Source organism: Amphiura filiformis, chromosome 4 (assembly GCF_039555335.1).
Source record: "Amphiura filiformis chromosome 4, Afil_fr2py, whole genome shotgun sequence".
NCBI lineage: Eukaryota > Metazoa > Echinodermata > Ophiuroidea > Amphilepidida > Amphiuridae > Amphiura > Amphiura filiformis.
Window position 1 is genome coordinate 63267193 of NC_092631.1, and position 16216 is coordinate 63283408.

The 16216-nt window shown below is 34.0% G+C and overlaps 1 protein-coding gene across 1 annotated transcript in view; it reads left to right on the forward strand.

Annotated features, from left to right (window-relative positions):
- The first annotated feature begins 6193 nt into the window (after positions 1-6193).
- LOC140150316 (plexin domain-containing protein 2-like) overlaps positions 6194-16216 on the forward strand; it is a 29344-nt gene continuing 19321 nt past the window's right edge. The window contains exons 1-4 of the mRNA XM_072172325.1: positions 6194-6208; positions 6468-6564; positions 9887-9988; positions 13286-13434. Coding sequence (XP_072028426.1) covers positions 6194-6208; positions 6468-6564; positions 9887-9988; positions 13286-13434 — 363 coding nt within the window. The remainder of the gene's footprint in view (positions 6209-6467; positions 6565-9886; positions 9989-13285; positions 13435-16216) is intronic.

Consider the following 16216-nt stretch of genomic DNA (forward strand, 5'->3'; position numbering starts at 1 on the left):
AGCGATTAAGACTCGCATTGGTGATATAGGCGCTGGAAAACAAACATTATGTAGGGAAAAAACCAAAATCTATTTTTCTGGTACAATATTGCTTTAATGCATCAGTATCTATAAATAATTGGTGACAAAGCATTTTTGACATGTCTGCCAAGGTGTAAGTAACTCACACAAATCTAGGTGCTATTTTCTCACAAGCTATTTATTAGAAGTTTGATCAAGTGACAGTTTTAGTGATACTTAACATCAATTTGCCGCCATAGAGCTATCAATTTTATCCATGCTATAATGCGGCAGCTACATTGTTCTGTGTGAAGTAGGTTCTTTCTATCAGTACTTTAAAATCAAATCCTCTCTGTGAGTGAAAATCAAATCTTTGCTGTCTGTGCTGCTGATGCACTCATCGTGTACACATAATGGATTTGACAGCTAGGGTTTTTATTTTATTCAAAAGGCATTTAATTCAGATGTCAAACTTCACAGTTATCAGGTAATTTGATACCATTGTATTGAACAGTCTTCTTGCTCGCATTACCCGGTTTGAGAATCAGAAGAACTTAGTGCCCTGCTCCTAGGAGGTGACGCTTAAAAAGTGTTTGTCTGGAGTTTTTAGAATTGCAATATTTTACTTTGTTTTTTCCTTTTATTCAAAAGTCATATTATCTGTAATTAAAAGTAACAGGTTTTGTTTGTATTAATCACAGAATTTCAAATATATTACTTTTTGTTTGAACATTTATGTTGTTGTTTCAGATTTATGTCTAAATGTGATTAAATTATTTAGTACTATTTTTTACATAACTGAAAGTATTATGTAACCTAGAGAACTGCAAGAGCAAAACTTACAATCCTTGACAAATTGTCTTGGTTCAGACCTGACTTGGTGTGGTTCAGATCTGAATTGGTGTGGTTCAAATCTGAATTGGTGTGGTTCAGATCTGAAACTGTTTGTTAATCTGAACCTGAATTTCAAAAGCCGTTCACAGGGGTAGACTTATGTATTATTCCTATGTATTATTCATTGGGATTATATCATTTGGGTATTTGGAGAAGAAAAAACAAATAAAAAGACAAATATTTTATCATCAAGTTTGTCATTATTTTAGCATTTCCTTCTACCTTGAAGATAAGATTAGTAGAACTTGAATTCAAGCAATCAGCATTTTTCAATGCATCAATGTTTGAAGCAGTACTCAGAGGATTTATGGCTTCTCAAAGTTCCATATAAAACTGGCAACTCATTTTCACTTACAGTTTCTTGAATGTTCAGCAAAAGCAGCTCATTTTCAAATCATAAAGAAAATGATGTTTGCAATTTTCATCTGTGCTGCTGCAATAATACAATTTTATTTAGTCTGCTTGAGGCCAACGACACCAACTCGCGTGGTGGCCACAGCATCCAGGTCCCTATCACGACAGCAGTCTTTATGGTATTATAGCGACTTACTATAATAGGATATAGTATATCAAATTACCTCTCTTGTATTTGCAAAAAGGATTACGAACACGAGTTGAGATTCTATTGCATATGTTGAAATTACTAGCAGTGTAATTGATCTGATTATTATGTCATTAGAGATAAAGAGTATTATATATAATATTCTTATGTTGTGTAATTTGCTAAATAAGTGAATAGATTTATTTCTAAAACTCTAATATGCTGTTAATGAGGGAAGAAGCTACAAGCACTCCTGACCAATGTCAATATTTGAAACATTGGATTAGAATTCTTTAATTATTTGAAAAGAAAATTTTAAAGATAAGCATAAATTGAAAACAAAACACACAAAAGTTTCTACTATTGAGTAATAGTTACATCTTTTTCACAAAAAGAATGTAATTTATTTGGCTGGATACAATTGAATAACCAGCTAGCTGAATTACATGTTTATTATTATTTGTTTATATTTTTGGCAATGCTGATCAAAGCTTAGTCCATTTTGTGATAAAAATTTACATCCGTTATGCTCCTGGCCTAATGTCAACATTTAAACATTGTGTAATTATAATTCTGCATTTCTCACAAAGATAAATTTATGAAGATAAATAGGTAAATTAAAAATAAAACAAAATCATAAGTGATATCAAGAAGACATACACGTCTAATCCAGCTATACATGTGTAATGTAATATGGAGTGTGATTTTACTTGAGAGAGTACAGGGTGAGTAAAAGAGATAACTATAAGGCAAAGAAGTCATCTTTATTTTAAGAACCAAGTTGAACTTTCCAGTTGTTTAAACTTTATAGGAATGCTATTATATATTCATTGGTAACATTGTGTGAAAAATAAAGTAATTGTTTGGGTTGACAGCCATGGATAACCCAAGAAAGCCTCATGTGAAGCTTAATTCCATTGGGGTCCATTAGAAGACAGGGTATAGGTATCAGAAATGGGCATGGTCTGACACTTTAACATGCACATTGGAAGACTCTTCTGTTCACAGGACAAATAGTTTTATGCAACTTTTGAACCACAAGATGATGCATACACATAATACTGATACCTCCAAGTCCTCCATGTGATAAGCAGTGTATGGGGGAGAGAAGCAATTCTACTGTCTCACAATCGGAGAAATAAACACTGATTAACTTACAGTAAAAGAACACTATTGCAGGATTCCCAATCTTATAGGAACATTTTGGGAAAGGAAGAGTATTCTCACGCAATGGAAGCTCAAGGTTCAGAACTCTCACAAAATGAATTCTCCGGGCTAATAGCATAGCGCCTCAGTCATCTTAAATGATGTTTATTGTTTATCAAATTTAAATAACAGATTTTACAGAAATGTACAGATTGGTGCGTAGGTTTTTTAATGTCAACAGGAAATACATTTCACAATATCTAAGAAGTTGGCTGAATGAAGGACTTTAGAAAGCGTGATGAATGAAGGACTTTAGAAATATGAGAAATGTTGTATAAACATAAAAAGGAAGTGAAAAAAAATGAAGCTTGAATTAAGTTAAAGTTAAGTTTCAGATCTGTATTGTTTGGTGTATTGTGTGCTCTCATTCATTCAAAACACAGGTGCCTGGTTGCCCAATATTAAAATTTGGTATTACAGTATAAAAAGTTCATAAACATAACACTGCCAATGTGATCTACTTCCTGTTTTCATATACTGTTAATACTGTAAATGGAACATAACCCAGCATTCATAGAAAGTATCAACATTTGAAAAGTTCAACTTAGGACTGAAATAAATACAGCATCTTTGCCTTATTGTACTTTTTGACTCTCCCTGTATTTTATGAGTGATTATTAGATTCAGTGTATTGAAATGTTCTAATGTGTTTGTTTATGTTTTCATTTGGGGGAAGCTAAAGAGTATTGTTTATTTCAGGAAGAGTAGATGATACCAACTTTTAAATAGTAATAGTTTCTTAAATTTTGATTTGATGACTGTCAGTTGGTGCAATCAATGTTTTGTCATGTTTTAAAATGTATAGAATGATGTCTTATGTTTTATAAATGTATTTTTCATGTTTTTAACTATGTATGTAACATGTAATTCAGTCTTTTAGCTGTAAATTGGTTTTAATAAATCTGAATCTGAATGTGAATGTGAAAGTAATATTGAACAATACATACATGTTTCTATTGTTCACATACTATTCTAAAATGGACCTTTTTTCTTCTTTTAATAAGTTCATCTGGATTGTTGCGCATCATGATTTTGAGAGTTCATATATGGTATATTTCACTGAAAACTGATTAAATATACCATCTTTTACTACAGAATTTGATATAATGAACTTTCCAAATAATTTGTTACTCCTCATTGCCCTCTCACAACCCTGTGTGTGTGAACTCATCTGAGGAGTTTCAGAGTATTTAAAATCAGAGTTTAACATCAACATTTACATGTATCAACCAAGCCTTTCATTAATTCTAAACAGCATGTTTAATCATGAATACCAATTAATTTTATGTTCTGTTTTTGTTTGTATCCACCTTAAGCATGGCATGAATAACTTTTTCTTAATTACTAACATCAATTGTCTCATTTCATTGTTTGTTTTGCCTGCCTGCTTGACCTGCCTGTGTAAATGCCCATGACCTTTGAACTTTCACCTTGAAGCTGGATCATACACCTTTCAGACGACACGAATGAAAGATGGACGAAGTATCTTTGCAAGCAAAACAGTAAGTGCATGATTTGAACAATGGACTAATACGTAACTAAACTTTCATTTCAATGTCATACTATCAGTTCTTTGTTTTTGTTAAACAGCTTTGAAAATGATAATAATATGTCATAACATCCTGACTGAGAGGAATGAGATTATGTTGCTTTCATTTTGTCCATTAACATTATGTGTGCCTTTTTCCCTTGACTTCATTCCAAATCTTTCAGTGCATCTTAATGCTCTGCGTGCTAGCCATGCGCTTCAACGAAAAAAGTTGAAGTTTTGAAATATTTTCTCAAAATATCAAGGGCTATCTTAAGAACTACTGGACCAAAACAAGGCTTGTTGGTACTCATTTTAATGCATTTTTCATTCTTATTCCAAATATGGCCATGAAAATTTACATTACTGATATTTTTGAATTTTTGAAAATTTTTGAAACTTGTCGTCTGCAGTCGACACCCGCGTGAAGAGAGTTAAGTTTGAAATACATCTCCTTAAGACATGTACCGAAAGACATCTATGCTTTTCATTTGAGGAAGTCACATATCATCATCTTTACCTTGAATACAACACAAACTTTATCTCATGCCCTGTCTGAGTTCAAGAACTAAGAGGGCCTAAAAAGGCAGAACAAGACCTCAAAATTTAGTTTCTGTACTATTTTTAGCATCTTTCACACCCGGGTGGGGGGTACTCAAGTTTGGTTTTGGTAGGGACGTGCCGCTGAGATTTTGGAAGTGGACCCATAAATATACCAATTTTTCAAGAAATTTGGACCCATTGATATACCAAAAGTCAAAATTTTTGGCCGAATTTACCCAAAATTGTCTTAGTTTTTACAAATTTTCCCAAAATTTTGGGAAAATTTTGGCTAGATTAAGGAAAAATTGGGCCCATTCATATACCAAAATAGGCTTTGAAAAAGGGGTCATTGATATACCAGAAGGCTGAAAATGCTACCCATGTTTATGCACGTCCCCGTATGGTCATTTGTACTGAGTACCCCGGCTTTTACAGTGGTATTTGTGCAATGTCCAGTAAGATATTTAGATCCTCTGAACTTTGATGGATGTTAACTGACCGTATTTGCCCTCTAAATGTCATCTTTGTGTCCTGTAAGGCCCCATACCCACAAGGTTGGCCTCAAACTAACCCAGATCGTATAGTGTCAATGTAACTTTGCCAGTATAGAGAGAAAGTCAATGTCCTATCTACAAAATGTTTGCATCAATGTATCCAGAAAGGTTATCTTTGCTCAAAGCAAATACTATGTGCTGTATGTGTCAGCACAATTCAGCTTGTAACTTTCCCTCAAACAACCTTAGCAAGAAAGATAATTGGACTTTCTTTGTCATCAAGATAAAACTGATTAGCTTTAAAGTTTTGACAAAAGTGTTCTTTTAGAAAAACTTTGTAGCCTGTATTCCGCAATTTCTGAAAGTTATGTCCTTTTTTTCTGTTGAAACAGAATCTGTAAAAGTGATTTGTTTGTGAAACATGAAGCATTTGCTCAGACTATTGACTAGTTGGTTCCTGGAACATGTAACATTGTCTGGCATATATTCGTTCTACTTATTTAAAAATTTCAGTTAAAGCAAATTCATAAACATGTAAATGTTAAAACGTTCAAGAAGGCACTTCATTTTATATGTCTTACTTGCTGCAACTTTGTGTTGATCAATATTGAATGTGAGTGATTGGAATAATCTGAAAAACAGATCATGCTTTGCTTCATTCAGCAATCTTGTAGTTGAAGCTATGTGTCATTGATTTGTTGTAATAGGACTTTTAGAATGGCAAATAAAATTGATATGACATAGGTAAATTGTTGTAAATGAGGATCATTTTTTCTCTCAAAATGAAGCTTTCAAATTTAAATTTAGTGCTATACTTAAGAATAATGGATGTCACCCCAAATTCTAATTTTAACTCTTACCTCGCTGAAGCTCATCATTTTTATCTACTAATCCTGACCCTCATCCTTCTCCTAACCAAGATTTTCTATCCTCAGGCTGTGTTTATTAACCTAAAACATGTAGATCTTGGTAAGGGCAAACTAAAGAATGAATGGTGTCCATGTATGTGACCAAACACTTTCATAATACAAATAAAAGGCTACCAGTTAAGAAAATCCCTCAAGTTTACCCCTTATCAAGTGACAAATTACCTAGTGTTCATCATGTTACCATCTTTTAAAATAAACTGCTGCCAAAAAAGTAGTTTTTACCCTGCTGTCTTATAGTCACACTTGGGTTTATGGATCATAAATCATGCCTCTAAAATCATGCCTCAAGTTCAATCACTAGCTAACACAAATGTTGTGTGTTTGTATTACAGGTGCCTATATCAGCTGATACTATCAGTGGTGGGAATGGTCACAAAGTAACTGTTGGCCTGTCAGATGGTTTCTATATTGATGAACCTATTGCCAAAGGTAATGCTAAATACATGCAACATAGGTCACAAAGTAACTGTTGGCCTGTCAAATGGTTTCTATATTGATGAACCTATTGCCAAAGGTAATGCTTAATACAGGTAACATAGGTCACAAAGTAACTGTTGGCCTGTCAAATGGTTTCTATATTGATGAACCTATTGCCAAGTGTAATGCTAGATACAGGTAACATAGGTCACAAAGTAACTGTTGGCCTGTCAGATGGTTTCTATATTGATAAACCTATTGCCAAAGGTAATGCTTAATACAGGTAACATAGGTCACAAAGTAACTGTTGGCCTGTCAAATGGTTTCTATATTGATGAACCTATTGCCAAGTGTAATGCTAGATACAGGTAACATAGGTCACAAAGTAACTGTTGGCCTGTCAGATGGTTTCTATATTGATAAACCTATTGCCAAAGGTAATGCTTAATACAGGTAACATAGGTCACAAAGTAACTGTTGGCCTGTCAAATGGTTTCTATATTGATGAACCTATTGCCAAAGATAATGCTTAATACAAGTAACATAGGTCACAAAGTAACTGTTGGCCTGTCAGATGGTTTCTATATTGATGGACCTATTGCCAAAGGTAATGCTTAATACAGGTAACATAGGTCACAAAGTAACTGTTGGCCTGTCAAATGGTTTCTATATTGATGAACCTATTGCCAAGTGTAATGCTAGATACAGGTAACATAGGTCACAAAGTAACTGTTGGCCTGTCAAATGGTTTCTATATTGATGAACCTATTGCCAAGTGTAATGCTAGATACAGGTAACATAGGTCACAAAGTAACTGTTGGCCTGTCAGATGGTTTCTATATTGATAAACCTATTGCCAAAGGTAATGCTTAATACAGGTAACATAGGTCACAAAGTAACTGTTGGCCTGTCAGATGGTTTCTATATTGATGAACCTATTGCCTAAGGTAATGCTAGATACAGGTAACATAGGTCACAAGTTACTGTTGGCCTGTCAAATGGTTTCTATATTGATGAACCTATTGCCTAAGGTAATGCTAGATACAGGTAACATAGGTCACAAAGTAACTGTTGGCCTGTCTGATGGTTTCTATATTGATGAACCTGTTGCCGAAGGTAATGCTAAATACAGGTAACATAGGTCACAAAGTAACTGTTGGCTTGTCAGATGGTTTCTATATTGATGAACCTATTGCCAAAGGTAATGCTTAATACAGATAACATAAGTCACAAAGTTACTGTTGGCCTGTCAGATGGTTTCTATATTGATGAACCTATTGCCAAAGGTAATGCTTAATACAGATAACATAAGTCACAAAGTTACTGTTGGCCTGTCAGATGGTTTCTATATTGATGAACCTATTGCCAAAGGTAATGCTTAATACAGATAACATAAGTCACAAAGTTACTGTTGGCCTGTCAGATGGTTTCTATATTGATGAACCTATTGCCAAAGGTAATGCTTAATACAGATAACATAAGTCACAAAGTTACTGTTGGCCTGTCAGATGGTTTCTATATTGATGGACCTATTGCCAAAGGTAATGCGAAATACAGGTAACTTAGGTTACCAAATAACTGTTGGCCTGTCAGATGGTTTCTATATTGATGAACCTATTGCCAAAGATAATGCTTAATACAAGTAACATAGGTCACAAAGTAACTGTTGGCCTGTCTGATGGTTTCTATATTGATGAACCTATTGCCAAAGGTAATGCTTAATACAAGTAACATAGGTCACAAAGTAACTGTTGGCCTGTCAGATGGTTTCTATATTGATGGACCAATTGCCAAAGGTAATGCTAAATACAGGTAACATAGGTCACAAAGTAACTGTTGGCCTGTCAGATGGTTTCTATATTGATGGACCTATTGCCAAAGGTAATGCGAAATACAGGTAACATAGGTCACAAAGTAACTGTTGGCCTGTCTGATGGTTTCTATATTGATGAACCTATTGCCAAAGGTAATGCTAGATACAGGTAACATAGGTCACAAAGTAACTGTTGGCCTGTCAGATGGTTTCTATATTGATGAACCTATTGCCAAAGGTAATGCTAAATACAGGTAACATAGGTTACAAAGTAACTGTTGGCCTGTCAGATGGTTTCTATATTGATAAACCTATTGCCAAAGGTAATGCTAAATACAGGTAACATAGGTTACAAAGTAACTGTTGGCCTGTCAGATGGTTTCTATATTGATGAACCTATCACCAAAGGTAATGCTAAATACAGGTAATATAGGTTACAAAGTAACTGTTGGCCTGTTAGGTTAGGTTATGTGCTCCAGGATTTTGGTTTACTTTGAAGCGCTATGTGTTGACGATATCTCAATTTTGCGAATTATGGGGCAATAGTATTAGAAAATAACATGATCAAGCACTGAGCAACATAATATGTTGTTGTTTAAGGTAAAATGCTAGCCTGTACTCCTGATTCCATAAAAAATATACATTCGAACATTCAGCTTCTGTTTTCTGTCTATTTTTAGCTAATTTCATACCCTTTCTCAGGTTTGCAGCAGTGCAGTGTCTGAATCAATATGACAGTAGAATTACTTGTTGAAATTGCTCCTAGTCTGCCAAAGTGCTGCCTAGTCATGTACATCTTTTCTATAGTAGATACATTACTCAATGTTTTCACATTCACAACTTTGCATTCAGATTTGAAACGGTATTATTGCATACATAAATGATTATTACCCTGTGGTTCTATTACACAGAGACATGTCACAGTATCATCTTATAGGATTATTTCCTCATACCAATAACTGATATCACCACAAATCTCTTTGGGATAAATGTTCCACTTGTTTCATATGACCCACTTATGTGTAGCACACCGCTATATCAATATGTTACATGCATGCCATGTGGATAACATTACTGTTTATTAGACCAAGGCGGTATTAAACATGCATTGTATAGCATAAATGTATGGGGTGCACATCATCAATTTTTTTTGGTGGGTATGCTCTCTGTGGAACTGAAAATGGTGTATCATTGGGAAGCGGAAAGGGTATTAATAAACAGGTGTCTTTCAGAGTTGCAGACTATCAAAATCAAAGGTCTTTTTTGGCTTTCTGGTTGAAAATAATCTGACAAAAAAACAGAAATAAGAGGAATGAGCATTTTTTTGGATCTGAAATGATCAAAATTACAGTTCTGCCAGTGCTCTGTTTTGATAAAATTCAGGAATATTTCTGAGCTGCACAGTCCAAATTCGGGTCCTTCTGGGGGAGTATAATATCTGTATGGTCATTTGTGTTATATGTAAGTGCCTTCCTCTTGATCGCATTATAATAAATGTATTTTCTTTCTATTTCTTCACAGGTTCAACAACAATAAAGCGTACCATATATAGGTACCATACTGTTGACTTAAACAGAACGAAAGTCGTATCCAACAGTGCCTTTTTGCTTACACCTTTACTAAGTAAGTTTCCATTGCTGTATTTAAGTCTTAGATTTCAGTCTTCTGTGCTATGTAAACAGAACTATAAAGAGCACTTGATCCAAAAACAAGTCAGTCAGCTCTGTTCTGTTACAGTGCAAAATTTCACACCCCATTAACCCTATGAGAACTACCTGCCGATTGGCCAAAAAGAAGTTTTCATTATCAATTGGACCAATCAGCAATATTGTTAGAATAATTTCACCACGAAAAAAAATTGGGGTGAATTATTTGCAAAGCTCCATTCTGATTGGTGAATAAAGTGAAGATATAATGTAATTGACCAATCAGAGGCAATGTTAGATCGGCAGGTAGTGCTCAGGGGGTTAAGTTTCATGTTTTCTGCGCTCTTATATATAGCTTGCTTGAAGCTACAAGGTGTAATGAAGTCTCACGTAAGTCGATTAAAAGCAACGTAGAAGTGAGCTAAATTAAAAACAAGCAGAATGGTGTAAAAGTAAATGTTTGCAGTACATAATATTTTATTTTGGAAGAGCCCCAATTATAATTTTTCGGTGCTTTTGACTCCTAGACGGTGTTCAAAATAAGCGCTTGTCTGCTTGTCCACAAATAACCGAGGACTATCATGATTAGCCATGCACTTGTCCGACGGACAACCACTATATTTTGCCTCCAAATTCATGACTAGTAATCAATAAATAAATCAAATTGGACATAAAATTTTGACATGTCATGACTTTAAGTGCCATTTGTATCATCAAGAAAGATCTTATATTGTGATGGTCATTTGGTCATTTGTGGCAAGTCCATTTTAGACTTATTGATTTTGTGAAGGCAAAATGTGATTAAAATTGTTACAAATGACAGTAATGAATTTGTGTTAATAACTTTGCATTGGTTATATGTCATGCATTTTGAAGAATCAATTCATTTTGCTTTGGTACCTACAATGCTGGCCATAAGTGTTGGGACGGTTTGATAGGGTAATGTAAATAAGCCCCCCACTCCCCCGATCAATGTTGAATTCGACTTTTTTGGTCACACGAGCCTTGTGGCACCCAACATTGATTGGGGGAGTGGGGGAGGGTTGGGTTTGTTAGGAAAGTGTTTAGGCTTGACACCAAAGAAACCTCCACTTTATCACGTTAATAATAACGGAAATAAGGTCATACTATAGTGTACGTTTTCCATAAGTGTCCCAACACATTTTGGCCATGGTTGTATTTGAAAAGTTGAAAAAAAATCATCTAATTTCAGTTTTTGCTTATAACTCAAAAAGTAAATATGATATTGACACCAAATTTGGAGCAGTTAGAGATCTTATCATGTGGCTTTACCAAAAAATTTTGGATGGCTACATTTGAAATTTAGGGACTGGTCACTTAAAATGTCTTAAAGCGATATTTTGGCCCTGTCTAAGTTCACTATTCGTCACTTTAACTGTCAAAAACTTGGGTTTTAAAATGGAAAATTATTGTTTCCACCAATTAAAATGTTACATTACAGCTATAGAAGAAAATAAAAGTTATCACAACATCTCGTGATCAAAAAACAAATAAAGGAATCGAACCCATGCACACTTGTTTTCCCAATTTACCGCAGTCTACCACAAATGAAGCAACAAAATACAGAAAAAAAAAATGTCGGACATTGGCAAAAATTAATAGAACGAAAATTATTATATGATGAACTATATTTTAAAAAAATAAAAAAAAAGAAAAGAAAAAGATATATAAAATCAGGGGTGAAACAAAAAGAAAAAAAAGATATATAAATAAATTTCGAACCCGTGTCCACTGTGCCTGTGGCAGATGCGTATCCATTGCACCACAGAGCTGTTTTACTTTAACAGGCTTAAACTGTAATATAATGCTATTCAAAATGAAAAGAAAGTAATATATATTAAAATCTTTACTCTTTAAAGATAAACAGTCATACAAATCACATTTTTTTCCCGTAGTCATTTATCCCGGACAAAACTGAATATTTATCATATAATGTTGGCCAACATTTATATGATAATATATTCAGTTTTGAAACAAATGTAGAAAATGTATTTTGGGACTGTAAAGCGAGCGTAGAGCGTTTTATATACATGCATGTTGAAGTAGCATTATATTAAAATTAGTTTAAGCTCTTTAAAGGCAGTGTATGGCCCAATGGATACGTATCTCATTATCCGGACAAAAACTGGACATGTGGGTTCGAGCCCTGAATTTATTTAGATTTCTTTTTCTTTTCTTTTTGTTATTATTTTACAATATCCTTCATCATATTATATTCGGCTGCTCTATTAATTTTTGCCAATGTCCGTTCCTTCTTTTTTTTCTGTATGTCTACCTATATTTTACTTTCTATACTTACTATAAGTTTCTTTGAAAGCGCTTTAATAAATTTCAGTCATAAAATGTAATTTAAGCCTACTCCTGCCGACTATGATTATATTTACACGATATACTGTTGTAAATACCACATACGTTTTTGATGCAAACGATGAAAATGATTAAAGTTTGTGGTTTTTTTTTTTTTATTATTAGCTTTTTTTTAATTTTAAGTATTTTTTTCCCAAAATCACTCTTTTAAAAGACTTCAATCAATTCCTGTCAACAAATATCATGTATTTCTGGTGATTAAATCACTACTCTTTCAAAATAAAACGTCATTTTACATAAAATACGTAGTTGGCAAAGCTAATAATGTTCAGAACGCACTGTAAAATACATGATATTGCGTATAAAAGCGTGACCGTATCCCTAAATCACATGAGGAAAATGCAATAATTTTTATATAAGTGAAAAGATAAATAGTTTCTCCGTTTTCATGTAAAATTTGATGAAAATCCAAGCTATGGTTGAGGAGATATGGGCCAAAACACACATTTTAAAATTAGATTTTTTGTACCTTAGAGACAATGCTGGCCATAAGTGTTGGGACGGTTTGATAGGGTAATGTAAATAAGCCCCCCACTCCCCCCGATCAATGTTGAATTCGACTTTTTTTGGTCACACGAGCCTTGTGGCACCCAACATTGATTGGTGGGGAAGGGGGAGGGTTGGGTTTGTTGGGAAAGTGTTTAGGCTTGACACCAAAGAAACCTCCACTTTATCACGTTAATAATAACGGAAATAAGGTCATACTATAGTGTACGTTTTCCATAAGTGTCCCAACACATTTTGGCCATGGTTGTAGGGATATGCCAAAATATTTAGATTTTTCACAGTATTGCACAGTTATTAATCTCGAAATATTACCTATATTTGTGATGTGCGCTGGAAAGCATTTACATATTAATGTTTAATATACTGTTGTTATTCACAGCCTGTAACCAGTTTCAAAATTGTAATACCTGTTTATCACAAGCACCAGTTATCAAATTCGACTGTCGCTGGTGTAATGCCATCAAGAGATGCTCAAGTGGCTTTGATAGGTATAGACAAGACTGGTTAGAAAATGACTGTCTTACAGAGGTAAGGAGCATACCTATTAATGCTGTACCATGACAAAAAGGCAAAACTGGCGGATTGATTTCCTTGTCAGTTTAATGGACAAAGACTTCTCAGTTTGCACGGATTTGTGTTTGAATCCGTTTTAAAAGGGTTGGATTTATAGGTTTAGGGGTTTGAAATAAAGGGTTTTCAGATGTTGTGTAGGCAGATACTAACTGACTGGATCTGTCAAAGGGAAAACTAATTTCTGCCAAAATATCAGTTGCGCTCTTTTGTTATGGTACAGCAATATAAACATTACAAATTATGGTTCCAACTTAACTATAAGACGTTTTTACACTTTATAAAGCACAATAATTTGGTATAATCATGGATTATGAATAGAACCACTTTTTAAGTAGCATGAATTTTTTATGAATACTACTTATAGCTATAGGAAATATAATCTCTCCTAAAATGCACAAAAAATGCCAATATCTAAAAATATCTTACACATTGTGGTATCTCTACTGTGCACTTGTTTTGATTGTGTAAATTGTGCATCATTTGTCTGCACAAGTATTGTCGCTGTGTTAAAAGAATTATGATTATGTGCATTTTATGGTTTAGTGTTTGGTGTAACACAATGGTAAACTAAATGTATAAGGGATATAATTATGCACTCCTTTTGCCAGCAAAATAGATTTCAATTTTGACATCCTTAAACTTGTTAAATGAAAACCAAACGTTTTCATACCAGAAGTTTCTCACAAGTACAGTTCAAAAGGAAATGTGAACAATATCAAAAAGAAAATTGCCTGTATATGAAGGCAGCCCTATTGTACTGAATGTACATTGGAATCTAAATGGCACATGTGTTGAGGTGCTCTTTGTTAAATTATGAATAAGCCTATATGAAGAAACAATTTAAGAGTCAAGAATAACTTTAAAATAGGTTCAATTGGAAATCCACAGACCTAAGATAACTGTATGTTATTTCTTATTTAATGGTAATAGGCAAGCTTCACGACATCATGTATTAATATAGAGTGCCATACATATCATGTAGTTGTATGCAATACCTATGCCAAGTGTACATTGTGTACTTTGTGACTGGCACACACTAGTATGAGAAATTTACACAAGCATAAAGTAAGACTTCATTTATGCTCATAAACCAAAGCAAATAATGTTCACCCAGTACTTGTTAAATACAGTTTAGGTTGAGACCGTGCAACAAGTGTGACTTTCATGAACTGAAAGTTTTTATAGTACCAGTGTCATATTACCCTATACAATGTCCAGGTGCTTAAATCCTATCAGTTTGGAAGGGCTTATTAAAATGATGAAATGAATGTAAAAATGGGATATTTCCAAGCAGAAACATTCAAAATACAGTGTTTCTGAAGTCAAAATCATTAAAGTCACAAAGTGTAAATAGTATTTTTTTAAACATTTGCCTAATTTTATTTATTCAGGCGCAGGAAAAATTTCATAGGGCCCTTCTTAGGGGAGGGCCACTAATTGTGGTCCAATATGGTACCTTATTTGAAGACCTGCAATGCACTAGTGCCCAAATAATTATATTCTAATTCTACACACCCATGTTTATTACATTTTGTTAAATTTGGAGACTTGATTGATGTTGGGAAATGGTCAACCTGACATAAGTGAATTATGTGTCAACAATAATGATAAAAGTGGGTTATTACTTCCTGATTTCAATCCATCATTATGAAGTCATCAGTTTGGCTATTCCAGTTGATAACCATACACCCCCTATGGAAGACATGACCTTAATCTCCCACAGAGGGAATGTAAATTTCAAATAAAATTACCTGAATGGGTGACTCCATTTGAAATTTACACTCCCTGTTTGGGGGTGTATGGATTTCAATTGTAATGTCCCAATGCAACAGTTGTGACAAGCATTTGACATGAGTCAATCAAATACATTGATTTTGTATTTAAACCTGCAATGTAATGATTTCCCCATCTCTGTGATTAGTTGGTTGCATCATAATTGATTGAATGTGACAGTGTACTTTAATGAACTGCATGCCTCCCTATCATGATACAATTTGCAATTCAGTAGCAGCAACATTAGCACTCTTGTTTCGTAAGTGTTGAAACATTAAAGGAAAGCTGTAGTATAAAATAATGGCGATTTAGGTGGGTTTCAAATTTCAATACATGTAAAATTAAAGGAAAGTTGTAGTATAGGACATTAAAGGAAAGTTGTTCACCCTGGGTTGACCGTTGCAACGGTGTGTCACTTGCTAGTGTAGCTTAAGCCCTGTTATTCAAAGTTTGAAATAAGCTTAAATAAGCAAAGAGAAGAAATACAGTTCAAGAAACTATTCCCAGGCCACCTTCACAACAGGACACTTCAATGGAGTTTCATCATAAAAAGGGTGAGATAAGGCTCCGAAGGTGACAGCACTCAGTTGGAGGGCCATTCAACTTTGATGCGCTATTATTAAACTGTACGCTATGAATACGCACACAACGAAAATTTAAATTTGCTTGGTTTGGGTTGCAGTTTTAAAAGCTTCCAAATTTCTCTCTACAACTCCTAATAGCTATATATTTTATTTATAAGTACAAGAAAGGCTTTCAACATTCCATATATGTTCACAAAAAATACCGTAACTTTGCAAGGAATATGATATGGGCACATAAACACAAATTTTTGTCATGAATTGAGATAAAAGAGTAAGAAAAACTGCGTTATTTTAGAAATGGTGCGAGTTCATAAATCAGGAATTTGCATATGATTAGAAACATGGCTTATTATCCTCATATTAAAAAATCAAGATTTTTG